Source organism: Pseudomyrmex gracilis, unplaced genomic scaffold, assembly GCF_002006095.1.
Source record: "Pseudomyrmex gracilis isolate BER0280 unplaced genomic scaffold, ASM200609v1 scaffold_47, whole genome shotgun sequence".
Taxonomy (NCBI): Eukaryota; Metazoa; Arthropoda; class Insecta; order Hymenoptera; family Formicidae; genus Pseudomyrmex; species Pseudomyrmex gracilis.
In genome coordinates, this window is record NW_018020631.1 from 145,170 (window position 1) to 165,474 (window position 20,305).

General features: G+C 31.2%; 2 protein-coding genes across 12 annotated transcripts; one reads left to right on the forward strand and one right to left on the reverse strand.

The window, feature by feature from the left end:
• Nucleotides 1-62: 62 nt before the first annotated feature.
• LOC109853373 (transmembrane protein 8A-like) lies at nt 63-11,613 on the reverse strand. Of its 8 annotated transcripts, XM_020425438.1 has the most exons (14): nt 11,277-11,341; nt 10,460-10,751; nt 8,719-8,890; nt 7,377-7,590; nt 5,851-5,978; nt 5,441-5,724; nt 4,990-5,252; nt 4,771-4,899; nt 4,418-4,617; nt 4,154-4,335; nt 3,842-4,071; nt 2,571-2,765; nt 2,363-2,497; nt 63-2,187 (listed from the first exon to the last, which is right to left on the reverse strand). In XM_020425438.1, coding segments are annotated over exons 2-14 (2,334 nt in total). In that variant the 5' UTR covers nt 10,461-10,751; nt 11,277-11,341; the 3' UTR covers nt 63-1,986. The 8 variants fall into 8 exon arrangements, with proteins under 8 accessions (XP_020281027.1, XP_020281030.1, XP_020281025.1 ...); XM_020425441.1 differs by lacking the exon at nt 10,460-10,751 and having other exon boundaries at nt 5,125-5,252; nt 11,277-11,610; XM_020425436.1 differs by lacking the exon at nt 10,460-10,751 and having other exon boundaries at nt 5,038-5,252; nt 11,277-11,610.
• Nucleotides 11,614-12,854: 1,241 nt separating this feature from the next.
• LOC109853385 (protein APCDD1-like) lies at nt 12,855-19,885 on the forward strand. Of its 4 annotated transcripts, XM_020425461.1 has the most exons (6): nt 15,430-15,932; nt 16,520-16,656; nt 17,038-17,188; nt 17,417-17,648; nt 17,753-18,109; nt 18,493-19,885. In XM_020425461.1, exons 2-6 carry the CDS (start codon nt 16,584-16,586, stop codon nt 19,567-19,569), a joined length of 1,890 nt encoding a protein of 629 aa, XP_020281050.1. In that variant the 5' UTR covers nt 15,430-15,932; nt 16,520-16,583; the 3' UTR covers nt 19,570-19,885. The 4 variants fall into 4 exon arrangements, with proteins under 4 accessions (XP_020281051.1, XP_020281052.1, XP_020281050.1 ...); XM_020425462.1 differs by lacking the exons at nt 15,430-15,932; nt 16,520-16,656 and adding an exon at nt 12,855-13,098; XM_020425463.1 differs by lacking the exons at nt 15,430-15,932; nt 16,520-16,656 and adding an exon at nt 13,749-13,940.
• The last annotated feature ends 420 nt before the right edge of the window (nt 19,886-20,305 follow it).

The following is a 20,305-nucleotide window of genomic DNA, read 5'->3' on the forward strand; positions in this document are numbered from 1 at the left end:
AGGGAAATGGTAATAACAAGCTAACACCAGATGTTCGGGTACAATTCTTTTTTAATTCGAATTAAAAAATAATTGTACCCGAACATCTGGTGTTGGCTTGTTATCGTGATTTTTCTATTCCAAATGATCAAATCTATCTTCGGTGTCAAAAAGTTTCAAATACCTTGTATATATAATTTTATTTCATTTTGTTAACGAACTCTTGATGACAGATTCTGTTGCATTTGTGCTGAAATGTTACGAACAATATTGCATCACAAATCTGTGGCATCTCAAGATGAACTTAAAACGAACTTAAATATAAGATCAGACTATCAATCACCGGCCATAGAGGTCTCGATTCATCAAGTGTTTCAAGTTATAAAAGAGGTATGTACGGAAAATAATTTAATTTAAAAAATTTAGATAAAATTTAATTTTTGACATATTTACACATAATATATATATATATGTATATATATGTATATTTCTTTTTAAATACTAAAAATCTAGACTATATGTGTTAACTCTTTTTGAAGTGTAACAAATTAATAAAATACAATTCTTTATGATTGTAATGTCTCACAATTGTGAGCACAGAGCAAGCAAGAAGATGAGATTAAATTGAACTAAGCGTTGATTGAACGAGCCGATTAAGTGTCGAGAGTGGACATGTGACTTTTTTCATGACGTAAATGTCTGCCAAGTAGGGTCCTTTTGATCTTCGTTCATGAGACATGATTGTAGTAGAGACCAGTAAATGATCCCTTTGATTGTCTGATTTACAGCATTCTACATAATTCAATGTGTCGACTTATTTATGGTACTTAATGTTAACAACCAAAATTTCTTTTCTTATCAATGACAAAACTCTTTCTTTAATTGGTAAATATTTACAAGCCTAACCACTAATATTAAATTTATGCTCATTTGGTGCGGTTTTGTATGAAACAAAAGACTCCGGCAAAAAAAGCTTTGGTAGAACATTTGTTATATTGACAGGTTAGGTTAGGTTAGGTTAGACTGTAGCGATATGAGCGCGCGGTTCTACATTAGAGCTGCGTTTCACGCATATGCGCGCATTTATCTATACTATACGTAACGTGTACTATAAATACATGCGCGCATATGCGTGAAACGGAACGCAGTCTAGAACTTTTACGCATCTTTGGCTTTTTTTAGTATTTTCCACATTTCCAAGGTTTGTTATTTTTGTTTATGTTTATGTAAGAAGGTACAGAGGATGGGGTTTCGTTCTGAGCATTTATTCTAAACTTATCGAATATTGGTTTTATTCAATAAAATGGAAGTTTCAATGTAAAAATCTCATGCAACCTTGAAAATCTATGTATACAATTATAAACTTTGTTTAACTGTCGGTTGTTAAAACACTTTTATATTTTATGTATGTACTATATTTCAGATATAGAGCGTTGCTCTTCCGCAAATCAGACTTCAACGTATAGTTGTAGCACGTATAGTTGTGCATGCTAATGTTGCTATTCTAGTTGCGTTCCGTTTATTCACTATCTAATACTGAAAATCTATTATGTATGTCACGTAAACTTTAGATTTTCAGTAATGGCAGTGTTTAAACTATAGATTTTCAGTACTGACAGTGAGTTTTGAAACGCAATTATTAACAAATTGTTTCTTTAAATTCTTTAAAACCCAACTTCATTTTCTTTTTTAGAAGAAAAATTAAGCGGCTCCAACAATCCGCCTCTAACATATGCCAATCTGCAATTGACTAAGTGTATATTTCAAGTATTACTTATTTAGAGTCTCAAGCTTCAGTTTCAGTTCTTACAGAACCTACAGTTTTAGATAGAATCCGAACCGTGCTGTTGCTAGTTCTAATATAGAAATTGTTGATAATTGAGCAATACTTATTGAAAGTAAGTAGATACAAATAAGACTTTATAAATAATTATCATAAACTACAAAATGTGGAAAACAAAAAAGTAAGCAGAACTATAAAAGCATAAAGATTCTACCACATAATATTCAATTCGGCGCAATTGTGTGATTTTCCTGATCAATTATTGTAAATGTAGGAATACTATAAGACTCTTTGTAGCTCCATGTTGACTCACTGTAATTGTAAAAGGTAATACTTCTTAATGACGTTGTCCTCTTCAGTTTTGCTGATGGTAACAAGAATATTAACGATGTAGCCATAACTATGTGCCAAATGCTATGAACATACTGCAACAAAATAAATGAGCAAATTGAGAATGTTGAAATAAAAGAACTATAATAATAAAGTTTATTCTCTCAGAGATTTCAAATAACTTGGATTTTTTATTAAAATATTTTCTCTCTAATTTTTACTACTAGTATATTTCTCGCTAAAATACATATTATAAAGATATGTACGTACTTGATAGTTTTCCTCTGTTTCACTGAAGGAATAAAGTAATAATCCTGCAAGAACCAATAGCAAACCAAATAGTAGTTTTCGACTTGGTTTCTTACATTCTCTAAACTGAAGACTTTTGTAAATACATCTGAAAATCTGCAATAATATACCATATAAACAATAGTCTAAAAATTCTTTCTAAAATGTCTTTAATGAGTAATGAATATACCGGTATTGCAATGCCCATAGATAGCGGTATCAATATACTAATTAGACGCATCCTATCAATTTGTACAACAAAATTAATCACAAATACTCCAGCCATGTGACACAACGGTATGAAATTTGTTGGCAATTCTGCCATTGCTACTAGTGTCACCCAAAATGCCAGAATACTCGAGAAGAAGTCACTGTATTGTAAAATCTGCATTGAAATAAAAAGTATTTTTTACAAGGATTATAAAAATATTATAAAGAAGAAATATAAATCAAATTATATTTTTTAGATTTTAATTATTTATATATTTAAATTTTTGTATTTGTAATATCTACACAGACATATGTCCATTAGATTTTTAATGGACATCCATAACAATAACTTCATTTGAAGATTTTGGAGTCTAATAAAAATTTACTGAAAGTTTGTATAGATTTTTGTTTCGTGTGAGTATATGTATTTATGTATATGTGTACAGGATGTTCGATAAGTACCGTACACAATCGCTCGTAGGCAGATAGAAGGAATATTACTGAGTCAAAAAGTCCTACGATTGTGCGAGATTCGCAATAATTAATGAGATTTTAATTAACAAAGATCTGCAAATAAGCATGCATCGGGTTGTCTTGTGTAAAACAGCCCGGCGCGCGGTTATCTTTTATTATATATATATATATATATACTATATACTGTTACATTAGCTCCTTCCATATGTTAGTACAGGTAACACCGTGAACGCGTGAAGCGCGCCGAGTTGTCTTACGCGCATAAGACAGCCCGATGCTTCCTTATTCGCGGATCTTTATTAATTAAGATCTCATTAATTACTGCAAATCTCGCACCATGCTATAAAACTTTTCGACTCAGTATTACTCTTTCTATCTGCCTACGAGCGATTGTACGGCAATTACCGGACACCCTATGTATAGTATCCAAACTTTTATACTTTAAATTTATATCTCAATAATCACACATCATCATTTATACAAATATTATATATTCTAAATTATATATATATAATTTTTTTTTTTTTTTTTTTTGATATCTTGAGCCTGTTTCTTTAGACCACAAGTTGAAAATAAAAAGATGAAAGCGTTTTAACTGTTTTAATCTTTTTGTAATAAGCGGACACTTAAGAAAAAGTAAAAAGGATTGAAGTGCCCAAATCTATATCAAGAACAGATTTTGTCACAAATACTCGCAACAAATTTTGTCAAATAACACTTTTGCTTAAAAAAAAAGTGAGTAAGAGAGAGAGAGAGAGAAAAGATTTAATGACATACTTCATACTTTGCAATGCAGAATTGTCCATTTTGATCACAGGCATGATAAATAGATGAGAATATCATAGTAGTTAAATAGACTAAACCTTCTGCATAGAGGTCGCGTTTGACTGCTATATATATAGCTGGTATGAAAAATATATTGCTCAAAATAAGCAAAACAGTGCTTATCAGAGAAGACATGATCGGAATAGTGTTCGGAACTTCAGTGCAATCCCATCCTGTGTAACCTAGATAATATTTTTGTTCAATATTATTCTTTACTTATATGTATGTGTGTATATATATATAGATATAAACTTATTTTATTACTTCGTATTGATATAATATTAGTACCCTTAAAACAATTGCACGTTGCATAATGAAGAATGTTTTTTTGAATTTCTTGACAAATGCCATGATTACCGCAGGGGCTTTGATTGGAATGCATACAATTTTTTGTACGAATGTTCATTAGTACAAAAATTTCTTTTACTTGACAAAATGTAGGATTACTATATTGAATATATTATACATATGTACATTAGATTAAAATTTTTTATGTAAAAATATGAAACATGAAAACTTATCACGTACTCATAATTATAACATCTTGCATGGGTAATAATATACCATGTATCTGGTTGCGGATATGCTATTGATAAATTAGTGTTTTGCTTGTCTAACGAAGATAAATACAGTGATAAAGCTTCACTTTGACACTTATAGTTTTCCAATTTGGGTACACGTCCTCTTTGAATGCATATTGTTATTACAACTGATTGTTTTAATGACATCTAAAAGATTACAGAAAAAATGATATATAATATTTAAAAAAAATTAGCTTTGTACACTCTTTTTTACTCAATCTAATTTTAACTATTGTCACTAAATGTAAGAATATTAAAATTTTATCATTATAAAATTTGTAAAAATCAATAAAATTTTACCTTGTTTACTTCTAGATGTAAGTTAATATCAAGTATGCCACCAATGTCTATTAATGGTAAAATATCAAATTGCAGCATTACTGGAACTGAATCGGTTAACATTAGCCGTGAACTTAACCACTCTTCTCCCTATAAAAATTTTGCAAAAAAGTTGCAAATATGAAAGTATAAAACATATTTTTACTTTTCTCTCTGTTATATTTCAGAAAAAAATTTTACTTGTAAGAAATAAACAGATGAAAATGTCTGTGCATATTTAACACGAACCAATTGATGTCTTGGCACGCATAAATTATCAGTCTCATATGCTTTATTTTTTTTATAAAATTCATCTCTGCTGTAAAAGCTACTAACATTGGTTTCTTGGTAATACCATTTGTGTTTTATTAAGTCTTTGGTGTGTCCTTTTACCGAATTAGAACTTGAAACAGTATTAATATATTCTCTTGTAAAAAATTTTTCTGTCAACTTAATAGGGCATTCTGCAACAATTATTATTTATTCACTTTACGTTATAAACGCAAGATAATCCACGATTATGCATGTATATATTATATTTGCAGGAAATGTTTTTTACTTTTTCGTGCATATTTATGTTTATTTCTTTGTTTCTTTTGCATAAACTAATAAAAGGTACAAGACCTGTACAAAAAATAAATTAAAGAATTACCTGATATATCAATCTTGACGTTAAATTCTATGACACTATTAGAGACAATCGATAAATAATAGTAGCTGTCTTCGTATGGAGACGATTCTACGAAAGTGTAATTAGTGTTCATTGTCAGATTTTTTAATTTTATAGAATGAGACTGATTAAGTATTGGCAAAGCACGTCCTCTCAAAGATATAGAGTCGATACAAGATTCACGAATATCACGAAGATTCCGTAATGTGAAGCTGCAGTTCCAAACTGACAAACGAAAGCTCCATGTTTTTGATGGAATATATATTCTAAATAGAAAAAAATACTCTAAATAAAATATAATCACATATTTTATACATATATACATTTATACATATATACATAATATAAACTCGATGTTCTGTTTTTTTTGTTTTAAATAATTGTGATCTTACTTATAGTAAGTTGTCGTTGCACTTGTTCGTAATGTTTGTTTATAACCAACGGGTATGTTTTCGATATTATCTTCCTGTGACCACAATACTACTGTACCTATACTATATTGACATTTATGTTCAAGTCCCTACAATATATAAATGACAAGAATAATCTGCTCTATTTAGTTTTTAGTTTTCTAATTATTAAATTTGTTAACTTTTGCACATTTGATTTTAATTTGTTATAAATTAAATTTTAGTGTATACATATAAATACTTCAGAGACTAGATGATATAAAATAGTATAACAATAAAAAACAACCGAGGTTACAAATCACACTTTTACATACTATAATAAAAAAAAAACAATGTATTCATCAAATATGACTACTTATTATAACTCATTTATTTATAAAAGTTAAGTTTTATAAATAATTTTTACAAATGGTTATATCAAGTAAGCAAAAGTCTTTTTTACACAGATAATATTTTTATGTAAAAAAGTAGAATGACTTCAAAAATATTGTTCTTATTCATCACAATATACGACACGATTATTTTTACATGCATTCTTATTTATATGAGAACGAATCTCGTCTCGAGTCAACTTACTTCAAACATTCATTTTTAATAAAAAAAGATTATACTTATTAACTATAATGCAATAACGTGCGGTTAAGTAAATATAAGAAAAATTATCATATTTCTTACAACTTAAGAAGAAATTGCAATCAAAAACTTTAAAATCAATGAAATGAATAAAACAAAGATAGAAACTACAATTTTAAAAAAGTGTCCATAAATACCACACGTTATGTTTTATTAACAGCTATTTCGTATATACGACTAACAGCGACTAATAGTAACAATCTACACTATAAAGATGAATATTTCTTTGTATTTATTAAACAAGATATGGTATGTAATAGAGAGAAGCCTGAGAGCGGCCACGGCCATAAGAGTTCCTGCGATAGCTTTTCGTGGACATGGTTCTATTCCGTGCTATGAGAACACCAACGTGGTGGGGATACGCACACAAGCGAGATCGTTGTCTGTGTGCGCTCGTGGAAGAGTGCAGACATATTATGTCGATGTATGACGACGGTTCTCGCTTGTGTGCGTATCCCCACCACGTCGATGTTCTCATAGCATGGAATAGAACCATGTCCACGAAAAGCTATCGCAGAAACTCTTAAGCTTTTTGCACAATGCGAGGGAATAGTGATAGCGATAAGCAATAGACACAGAATTCCAACTTGTCGGAAATTTTATCGCTATTGCTTATTCTGTTTTCTGATCTGCATTGATACATGTGTATTTTTGTATGTTAGATTCCGCTGTTCCTACCGTTATTTATGAATATAAACTCTTTAAAACTGGTGTTATTTCTATCGCTATCGCTATTCCGTCCATTGTGCAAGGGGCTTTATGGCCATGGCCGCTCTCAGGTTTCTCTCTGGTATGTAATAATAATAATTGACTTAATGACTTTTAATCCCGGTTTTCCTTACAGCTACATTGAAAGAAAGGCAAAACAATTGTACCTGTTGTTGTACTTTCTCATTCCAGTAAGGCATGTAAGCTGCTACAAACCAATCACCAGGTTGCGGTCCGTAAACCGGAACAAGAGTTGTATTTTTTGACTGATAAGTTGTGATGGTAGTAACTATAATACTATCATCATGTTCAGTATACATATTTTTTACAGATATATTGTTGTTCTTGGTAATTATTGGGTAACTACCAAACTTTAAGTGTCTGAAAGTTGTAATTTTATGTGTGACCTTGGGTTAAACTGTGTAATTTATTTGAGATAAAATCGAAAAATTTTAGTTTTTACTTTTTATCAATAAAGAAAAACTTTATATTTTAATTATATATAAAATTGTAAATACATTAAATTTTTTGTACATATGCGTAAAAATCAATAAAGTCAACACTGAAAATAAGACAAGTAAAAAAATGTACATAACTACATATTACTAATAAAGACTTGTATATTATAGGAACAAAAAAATAAGAGTAGTATTAACAAATAAATATAACAAAAATTTAAACTTTAAAACAAAGTAAATAATATAAGAAATATGATATACATAATCAACAAAAAAAAGAAAGATCTCAAATACACTAATTATTACATATAATTGTTATCAAGCAGATAAGAGAGAGAGAGAGAGAGAGTGCGTATGTCCGTGTATGTAAGTAAAAAAGAGAAAGAGCATAAATATATGAATATATTATAATAAAAATAAAAATATTAATAACGGCTTAGAAATTAAATACAACTAATAAGCTAGCAATTGAGTAAACACAATTATTAGTGCGCATAAAATTTATTATTGATTATAGTGTAACACTTTGACTCTTGTGTTTTTTCTCAATACAATTTAAAATACATTTACAAATAGAATTCGGCTATAAATGTTGTCAAATTACGCAAAGTCAATAAGTGAAAGAGCACACGTTTATGCATAGTTTTTATAAATTAACCTTGGAGAATTTTAAATTATAATACTTTGTCTGTATTTACGTCACCTTGATCGTTTTTCAACGTTTTAATCACTATGCTGGATGAACGTATGAATGGATGAACAAATACATTATTCGAAAAAATATACAGCTATCCTTGAGATACAATTCGATATATCTTCTTAATTTATTGATTGTGTGTGTAATTTGTCAACATTTATAGCTGAAACATCTTCATTTTTGTATATATCTTAAAAGACATAAACTATGTGTCAAAACGTTTACATTATATTCAATAAGTAAAGTTTATATACGTACCAACAATTGCGTTGGACCTATTACTACTTTATTATTTACACTATAAAATAATCTTAAATTATAATTAAAAGAATATAATAAGAATATAATTTTTACATGTAAACTTTTCGTGGTTGGCATGTGAGATCATCCATAAATGCGGCAAATTGCCACGTAGCCCGAAGCACTTCTTTTGGTATTGTATAATGAAACATAGTTACGTCCGAATAGCTTTTAAAGGAATGAATCAGATCTTCCTGACTTGCCCGCGGCATTGTACAATAGCTCACTGTAAGAAAAAAACTTTTATCTTTAGATAAAAGAATGTGTTTAATCTGATCTCTGATCTGACTTTGTAGTTAAACATGTCACAAATAAATGCGGATTCAAAAACTACTCAGAATGCAAACATATTATGAGATCAACATACAAAGATGTTTTTCGGGTTAGTAGTGTCATTCTTATACCGATGTTTCCTGAACATTTCAGCTCACTTCATTAGGGTTTAAAGAGCAACCTGATACTTTAAACCCTGATGAAGTGAGCTGAAATGTTCACTAAACGTCGGTATAAGAATGACACTAACGCGGTTCAAACTCGAAAAACATCTTTATATAATACAACACACCGCGAAAGCATCAAATATCATATTATGAGATTTATAAAACTTTAAAAAATAACAATATGTATTTTAAATAAACAAACATAAATTCTTTTTCACAAATGTAACGAATTAGTTAAATTTATTTAATTGTATGTATATACAAAGTTTTTGAAAAGTTCAGGAATATACTTGACAACGTCTATGGTCAAGCCCATACTGCTATTGAATGCGTTTTTCTAAGTCGTAACTTTTATCTAAAACATGTTTTTTAAATGCATTGTTTATGAGATATTCGACTGTTTTCTAAACTTTTCGAAAATTCGAAATTTATACACACAGGATATAGTCGAATCTTCCTCTTCTCTGTTCTTTCTGTATGCTTGACAAAACTTTCCTCTTAAAAAATTTTGTCTCTTGTCATTCCTTATAACTATTTATTGGAAAACATATTAAGAATAGATAGGGAGTCTGGTTCTAACTATGACATAAGAATATAAGAATATGAAGCATAAGTCACTTTTGTAGATCAACAAGTGAAATCAGAGAAAAGAAAATTTGAAGAATAGAAGAGGTAGACTGTCACAAGCATAGAAAGAAGCATAAAAATATGAAAAACAGAAAAAATTGTAACAATTGCGGGATGTCCTTGACGTAAAGAGGAAACGGCGGTACGTCATATTGTTCACGATATAGACACAAAGTTTGACGTTTATACTATTGATTAGCTGTCGTTAAGGCATACTATGTATACTAATAAATAAACTGTTTTAAAATTACATAAATATAAATATTATTAAAAAATACTATTAAAATATATAGAATAAAAAATGAAACTACGATAACAACAAAAGATTTATACACAATATACCATAATTGCTATAATAGATCATCTATTAACAATCGAAGATGTTTTTCGGGTTTGAACCGCGGTAGTGTCATTTTTATACCGAAGTTTCAAGCGAACATTTCAACTCACTTCATCAGAGTTTCTGCCTGAAACTCTGATGAAGTGAGAGCAGCCTGATACTGCATCAAATATCAGATCATCTATTATATAGATAATAATTTATATTTATTTAGTTTTATACTGAAAAATAATTTTTTTACTTTGTTCTACTTCTATTTTTGCACCATTTTTATTTTTTTGTTTTGTTTTCTTTAATTATTTGTGGTTTTGCATTCAAAAGCACATTATAATAGACATTTTGTAATACAATGATGATAATAATAATGACAAATTAAACATTTACTCACTATCACGTAACTGTTAAGTTTAAATGTTCGTATTTCATTTGAAACGCTATATTGTTCATGACAACCGCGATTCAGCCAATCAGATTCATTATTTCATCTTTTTGTCTTAAACATTCCTCTTGTCTAAATTTAGACTTTAATTTCTTACTGTTATTTTTATCTTTATGAATATAAAATTCAGTTATACAATATTGACCTATGAGCTGTCACATTTATCAACATCAATATCTGAGCTCATGATTTTTTTCTCAAGTACATGTTAATTTATGTTCATTTCATTTGTGAACACAGTCTGATTAGGATAAATAAATAATAGTAAATTATATCGACATAAATTTTGATCAATATAAGATTGAACATAATAAAATGATTATCTGGAATGTGTCTGAGTAAGTTCTGTCATCGCAAAATAGTTAAGTGGTACATGTTTTTCTTCATGCTAGATTACGATTGCAAGCAAATATCACGACGATTTGACGTTTCATTTCCAAATTAAAGTCAATTGATCAAAACATGTTGGTGTTTACATGTATCTAGCGCAAAAAATCATCGTATGCCGCGAACTTTATACACAAGTTAACTCTTCTCTTTATTAAATTGCATGTTTAAGTTTTTGGAACCAAACATAAAATACCATTTTCTAACCTCTAGAAAATGTTTTTACAAGAAATTTTCTAATTTAATGATTTAGTCAACTAATTTTGATCTACACATTTATCTTTAATTTCCTTATTTCTATTTGGAATATTCTGGCATTTCCACCAAATCGGAAAGAGGAGAATAAGAAATTTATAAGTTAAAAAAAAAATGCACATACTTGGAAAAAGAATGAACAAAACGTTGTAAAAGACGGAAAACCGAAGATTCTGGAGAGATGTTGAGTACCATTTTAAAGAAACCATGTTGAAATCATGATATAAATACAATATTCATGATGTTATACAATATTCTATTTGTGAAAAAATAAGTATATGTATATCACATACACACATAAAGATTAAATACACTACGTTTGTTTTTAACTATACACTAAAAATTACACTTTTTTTACGTCGACAAACGATAAGTGCTTATTAAAAGACAGAATTAGAAGACAGAAAAAAATAAACAATGTATGTAACGAAACACTATGTTGCTAGTACTGCCAACGTGACGTCGTTATAACCCGCTGAAACTAGCGTGTCTGTACATGTGTACTCGGGTGCGGTCAAAGGCTCACTGCAAATGTTTTGAAGTATCATTCTATCTTTATTCTACATTTAACGAGAAATAAGGATAGAAGGATGCTCTGAACAGTGAGACTTCGACCGCACTTGGTTCAAATTGAGAAGAGAATCATATTGTGAATAGGAAAAGAAAAGCGGGCAACGGGCGACAGCGTTGCGTGCGAAATTGGCGAGATACTTGAGGCGATTTTTGGCGATCGTATGGTACGTACACCAAAGTGTACCAAACTATAGTTCGAGTGACTTCAAATTATAGTTTGGTACACTTTGGTATATGTACCATACGATCGCCAAAAATCGCCTTTGATGACAGCCAATGGGTGTGGAGTGACACTTTTTTTTTGTTTTTACTTTGGTGGCTCCTAAATACTTTTAAACACACAAATCGAATAGAAGTGCACACTCTTTTTTTTATTAGGTATTTTACGTGCCTGCAGCCATTCTTGGTTATTAAGACACATTTATTATCAAAGTCAGTTGAATCTTTATACTCTTTTCACGGGGGGATTGTGCAGTACTCTACTACCACGTGATACACGGCCTTCTTTTCACAGTGGGCGTGCCCATCTGTGTCAGGCTCGTGCTCGAGGTGTTGTGACTATGATCGCCTTGTGGGAAGGGAATTAATTCGGGATTACACCCGAATTAATTTTTAGAGGCCCGTTTACGTTCGCCGATCAATCGATAAACTCGGTTGAAAGGGACCGGCCCGGTAAAAATCTTTAAGTGGTGAGCGGATTCGAACTCGGGACCTCCGGATCCGCAGCCCCTGCACTCAGGCCGCGAGATTACTGGGCCGGTCAGAAGTGCACGCTGTGGACATACAGCGAAATAAAACCATGTTCACATGGTTCACATTTGGACATAGTTTTTAAAGACACGTGACTAAAATAAAGCCGTGACTTTAGTCACGTATTGTTTTTCCTCTCTTTCCTGTCACGTGACGTTACTTTAGTCACGTTTTTAAAGACACGTGACTAAAGTAAAGTCAAACATAACATACGTACCAAGTCGTTGTCATATATAGACGTAGAATGTATAGACTGCGCGTTCCCTACCTTTTCCAGGTTAGGAAAATGTCTTCAACGTTGAGAGAAACAGCTGGTGTTGATCATTCAGTAGCCTCATCTTTGTCTAGCAAAGTAGTGGGAGAAAAAGAAGTCTTCACTGATTAATAGAATAGTAGTGGAAAAGTGGGGATAGAAAAATAATGAGGGTGAAGAGGAATGAAAGAGATTAAGAGGTGATGGCAGGTTAGGCGATATGAAACAATAGGCCCTGATCTCACCACAAATATTAATAGACAGAGAGTTACAGTTCAAAGGGGCGTGAATGGCGTGATCCGTTTAACCATGGTACAATTGAACATAGTACGATTGCACACGTATTATTGGACACATACAATTGGACACGGTACGATTGATCACAGTACGTTTTCCGACATTATATACACTTTTTACAAGTAAATATTTTGTTTGTATTTCACACAATCGTACACGTGTGAGCGGGAGAGAGACTCCGCCTTTCCCCCTGCACTCCTTCCCCGAAAAACCCTAACCTAACCTAACCTGTGTTACTATCATCATTAATTGTCACGATACACATTGTTTGTCAATTGTACTGTGTCCTATCCTATCCTATCCTATCATACCGTGGTCAATCGTACAGTATGCTAATCTTGCGGTGTCCGTGGTCAAACGGACGTCACCCAGTTCAAAGTATGTTATCTTTGTCAACCATAAAGACATCTTTTCAGCCAAACGCGCAGTCTATACAGGGTGTCCCGTAATTGCCGTCTCACCGCTCGTAGGCAGGTAGAAGGGCTTATTCTAAGAAACATACATAGACAGCATATAGGCTGCGTTCGGGCAGCGCGCTATCTGCGCTATTGTATTCCGTCGCTACGGCGCGACAGACTGGGCTGTCCTTACGCTGGATGCACGCTAATTAGCGAATCTTTATTAATTAATATTTCGTTAATTATTGCGAATCTTCCAAAGTGGTATAGGACTTTTTGTCTTAGAATAACCCTTTTTACCTGCCTACAAGCAGTGAGACGGCAATTACGGGGCATCCTGTATATTCTACGTCTATGCACCATCCATGGACATTGCGCTGGCTTACAGGGCGATTACACATTCTCTTATACGTCTAGCCGCTCTCAGTCTTCTCTCTGCTCGTACTATACTGCGTTGGAACTTACATTAATCAAGCACCCCGAAGAGATGTAAATCTGACCGTACGACTTTCACGCGGTAATGTTAACGCTGGCGGCACTGAAATTTCGAAATCTTATAACTCAGGAAGATCTTAACTAAAAAGAGTTTGTAACCATGTTTCAAAACGTCTTGACGCCACCTAAGAATATACAAGGAAATACATGGATTCTCATTTAGAAAATTCAACTCGACCTTGACATGATTTTCATGACGCTACTTAAGGTCAATCGCGTATGCCCACCCTGATAGGAAACCATTTACAAAATTATGTGACGAAATCTTGCACTAAAATTGTAATTTGCAATTATACAGACATATTTTAGGAAATAGATGTAAAAACATTGATCTTTTTTGAAATATTTGTAGTTGTTTGCAAAATTACTTTCCAAATACTATTTCGGCAAAAGAATAACGATATGGCGAATCATCTTAGCAGTATATTTGCAAAACTTCACAAAGAAATTGTCCAATAATTAAGAAAAGAAATTCAGCTATGTTATGTTTAAAATATGTAGAAATATGATTGCATATAAAGAAATGCAAGAAATCGTCGTCACTCATGATGTCATATTTGTACAATATTTTCACAATTTGCCTATTGGAGATATATATTGTGGAAATGCATAACGACTTTTTTGCAATTTGTGACAAATATTATTTACAAAATTTTATTTCGACAAAACTGTTGCGTTATGGCGAATCATCTTAATGCAATCATTGCAAAATCGTCGCCATTTATGATTCCATTTTTGTGCAATATTTTCACAAATGTGCCTATTAGGGCATATAATGCATTGCCAGCAAACACAGAATATATATAACTGCTATATAATATAGAAGTAACAGCGTGATATACGTAATATAACAGCTGTTATACTCTATTAATATCGATGTTATGTAACTTTGTTTTATAAATGTAATATAATTATGTTATATATCTATTATATTGCTTGTTATTAGCTGGTAATGACATTATAACTTTCATATAACATTTCTGTAACTACATAACAATTATATTACATTCTACTTACATGTTATATTCATATTATATAACTGCAATATACGGTAAGTAGGAAATTACAACTAACATGGATGTTACAAGCAACGACCATGTTATATTACTTGTTACATTTGTTTTAATACGACAATATTGATGTTATATATCTGTGTTTGCTGGGTTACTTAATTCCCAACAACTTTTGTCTGAAACAAAAATACATGTATATCAGTGCAGAAAACGGAATAGGCAATAACAATAAAATTTTTGACGAATTCCGTGTCTATCGCCTATTGCTATCGCTATTTTCTCGCATTGTGCAAGGCTTTATATGTTAGGACATGAGCACAATAGAGAAAATATTAGGAATAGGAATAAAAACAGAAGTTAAATGTAATGTACAATGCGAAAAAATAAAATATAACATATAAATGTATATAAATGTAGGCTGTACATCATGCAGTTATGACATACTTCTTGTATTTATATATTATATTTTATTTTTTGTCATTGTATAGTACATTTAACTTTTATTTCTAATTCTTATTCCTAATATTTTCTCTATTGTGCTCAAGCCCTTAGTGCAGAACAATATTTCATTCTCCCATGATGGACAAGTAATTTTTACAATAAAAATCGGTTCGACTTTCATTGGACAGGAAAAATGAGAATATATTTAATTTTTCTTTTCACTCTTTAGTATATCTTGTTAGATGCAATGAAACCTCAGCTGTATGTTATCATTGGAGTGGGGTTAAAGCTATATAACTTGAAGATAGATCGAAGAAATGAGTTCTTCGAAGAAGAGACAGTAGGTAGTTACAAGAACGCAACGCGCGCAACAGAGTGGATTGTATCGGAAAAATTGTTTTGATTTGACACGATAAAAATTTACGGTAGAACATTTTAATTTAAAACACAAAGAATGGATCCTTTCTTGATATTCATTAATATAATTAAACAAAAAATGTGCACAATTAGTGTTATATTAACGTTAACGACAACTGTTGTCATTTATATCCTGATGACGAGTAAGTATATATATGTCATATCTGCGCCACCATACATACATATGTAGTACATATGTACATATATACATTAAGTATATGTATCATGTATAATGATATGAAAAAAAAGAGAGGAAGAAATATTTAAGGCAAAGTTTTATATAACACAAAATAAATTACATTTCTATATTAAATTTAAACTTGTTTACGTGGGATATGTAAAATTAATAAATAAATTGTTGATATAAACTTGTAGAGCTTGATCAAAGAATGTATCATATTTTTATTAAATAAAATTAAAACAAATCATAACATGTGATAAAATTAAGAACATAATTTTTAATATTGTAGTATCGATTTTATTGCATTTTTTTAATTAGAGAAGAAACAGTTTTCACACAAAACTTTCTTGTTAAAATTCTTCATTTTAACTTAAATAATTTCACTATTAGAAGAAAATTTAATAAAAAGCTGATAAAAATATCTTCTTGCGTTGCACACAAACTAATAAATAACGTTTAATTTTGTATGTAAAATTTGTGTTACTACAAAGTGTGTTTAAAATTGCTATGTGTCTTTACACCGTGTTTGCATCATGATGTTACCAACAGACCAATTGTGTTGCATTACCACTCTCCGTACAAGTCTGAACGCACAGATAGAATATCAATTACAATGACGCCACAAAAAAAAAAGAAGAAAAAAATAACATTGAATCGTGTAGGAGACATCGTACGTCGATTGAATAGTAAATAGCCATAAGAGTATGCCAAGCTATTTCCTCTTGAATTCTTTTGATTTTTGTTTTCTTATAATAAGCATCGCGCGATAAATTTAATACTTTCGATTATTACTGTTAAAACCCTTACGAAAAAGAACTACTGCCGATTACATATAAATAAAGTCAGTAATATAAATATTACTGACAATTACATAAGAATATTATTAGGTATTACAGGAATCACTGAGAATATTACTGGCAATTACACAAAATGCCAGTCATTTTTTCGTACCACTGCAATATATTATTGCCAGTAGTTCTTTTTCGTAAGGGAATGCTATTTCAGAGAAAGAATTAGGCATTACTAAATTTTGCATGAAAAATGTTTGGTTTTTATTTATATAACAGCGAATTCAAATCAAGCTTTATCAAGAGATTTGGAAACTAAAAATATGTTACTGCGATGCAAAGCGGCTATTGAAGAAGTCAGTAATAAGGACCGCGCGACAATCGTAGACGATAGTCTTTCCAGATTGTATCACACCTGGTTATCTCAAGAGTAAATATTCTTTGGTAATTATTCACATTAAAAGATACGGCAACGATTGTTCATTGTTTAGTAAAACAGATATTATGTCAATTAAAAATAATCAAAAACAACAGTGTCTGTTAATGTAACAAAAAATTAACAACAATTAATAATTATCTATTCTTCTTTTATAAAGTATGTTATTATAAACAACTTTGAGAAGAAAGTACAACATAATACATATCTTATATCTTGCAGATGCGAAGTGCGAGCTGGACCTGAGTACATAATCAGAAAATATATATTCTTTGAAAATGGATCGTTTCTTCTGTTGCGCTATCATTACGCCGAAGAGTCATGCAGCATAGCTACACATACTGTCATAATCCGTGGTTTTATTAACTCATTGGAACCATCTATTGCTGTTTCCGGTGCAACTGATACAAAATTTCATGTAGATGTAATTCATATTGTACCATTAAATCGACAGGTATACATTTGTACTTGTAAATTAATCAATCTCCTTTAGAAGAATAAAATTAACATGTATACAAGTAATGTGTAAAAATCGTATGTTAAACATTAATTTTGCAGATTGCTCACAAGTTCGGATTAAAATTGAATCTAACCTGCGGTCCTCAGCCAAAATGGCGACCTTACGTTCCCAAATTGATCTACGAGCGCTCGACGTCATCGCTGTGGCAAAGTCCGAGTTATAACTCTTTACAAGTTTATTGGCCTGGAAAAAAGCGATTTGATATAAACTGTTTGCAGCCATTTGGAATCGAATTTGCCGAGTTAAAGCTGCTGAGAGTACAAAAGAGACTATCCGGTCCGTCCGGCTTGTTTAATTTTCAACTCTTTTTGGCTAATCCTCCACCTAATGTGCTTTCTCGTTGGAATTATAAACCAACTTCGTTACAACCTACAGCGATGATTCGCGCTGATACCGTACGTTTACTTAAACTTCTTTTTGTTAATAATTAATATAAGTTATAATGTATGTAATTCCCAGTAAACACAAAATAACAGTAACGTAACATTAATGTTATAATTTCCCACTCAACAATGTAACTGCTACGTACAAGGCATATTACATCGCAGTTACATTGTTAAGTGGAAATTTGGGAAATTATAACATTAATGTTACATTACTGTTACTTTTTGTTTACTAGATCACATTTTAGCGTAGTAAAATTTATATTTTGTGTTATCGCATAGATATATACCTACAATTTGTTATAAGAATACATTAGAGTAATAAGCAAAACGTATTAAAGCACATAAATTATGATAAATAAAAAGATGACATCTCTTGTTATCTAATTTTACAGGTGAGCAGTTGTCCGATATGTGGCAGTATATCTCGAAGTAATGAGTTTAATCCACCTCTTCTTCAACAAACAGCGGCTCTACCTGCACTGATCGGAGGTTTTTGGCACAGTGAGAGATGCGAAAGTTCCGAAGGTGGCGTTTGGTCCAGACGACAATTTCTTATATATTCGGGAGATAAATTGTGGACTGGTCAATGGGACCATTATGATGATCCACAGTGTACCAAGTTTTTGTACACTGTAACTGCAGCAGGGATTTACGTACAACGATCCAGAAGAGAAAAACATCATAAAGTTGATGAACAAGCTAAATTTGACTACACAAAATCTTTCTTTAAGAGAAGCATGAGTGATAATTCAGCTACTAACAAGATTATCCAAAACGATTCTTATGAGAAGAATTTTTATACTATAAACACGCCATTAAAATATACAAAGAAACATATTCATGCAAGAGTTAAAAAAGTAAAAAGACGGAATAAGAAATCATTGTCTAAAAGCTTTCATCAGATCTGGCATGATGCGCAATCCTTTGTGCTCTCCTCCAGTGTGTATAGTCTTCGAACTAGATTCACGACGATGTTGCGAGGTCATCAGACATACGAAACTACTACCAGAAAATCTTCCATATGGAACAACGTGCCTTCTAGTATTACTGAATTAGATCTATATATCGCTGAGAGTATTTTGATTCCTGGAGATATCGATGTATCTACTATTTGTAATACCGATGTGTCCGATGTACTATTGACCTCTTGTTTGAGAAGCTGTGTTCCTCAAGAAATTCAGGCACTCTCAACTTTGAGACTTCGAGTCAAGTTGAATGTCAACTGGAACGGCCAGTACATCCTGTTGTTGGGCTTACAAAGCAATAATCTCTGGGAAGCTCCATTGCAACAGTGTGCTCAAATGTCACCATATAATCCAGTTCTGCAAACAAAACTCCGGCAAAGTTTTGGTCTTCGCTTAGGATTACTTTCTTCTGCATCAATCAGTCAAATCTCTGCTGGATTTTTTTATCTCAGATCTATTGTACAGATTTTTCTATTGTACATATATGTATTATATTATATTTAGATTTATTATAATTGCTTAATTTAGTAAAGTTAAGGATACTTCTATTGATTAAAAAATCTGTCATCAACTAGCAATATAAACATGTGCTGTGGTTGCATATACATATATATAACTACTTGCAATTTTGAATTTGCAGGTCAGACACACTTGTCACCTTATATGCAGTTTGTTATATTGTTTTTGTATCAGTTAGATAAGTTTATTATACTCCCTGAACCACGCATCAGTCTCTCTTCATCCTTAAGAAGGTACTGGATACCGACTATAGAGACCTATAGAGACCTGTAAACCGACTTTCTCTTATGACGTTTGGTGTCGTATTTACTGCATTAAATCTAAAATGCTTCTACAGAAATAAGTAAATTGTACTAAGAATTGGCGTTTGTTCTTTGGAATGTCAAAATTCAGCACAACTTTTTTCTTATACAGTTTCCTTTTATAACCTCACTATATATTCATGTATGTAGAAATATTTGTAAGCTTATGTACATATTTACAATAAACAAGCGTTATAAGCACGACAAAAACAAATCTAATGAGCTATTCAAATTATGATTTGACTATCTCATTGATGAGAGAAACCTGAGTTCGTGATGATGTATATCTGATACCATATACTATCATTATGAATTAAAAAAAGAGTTCATAAAAGCATTATATACTCATTTTCAAAAGCTTTATATAGTTTTTTATATTTATTTGCTTCTGTAGAAGCGCTTTTAATGTTGCGCAATAA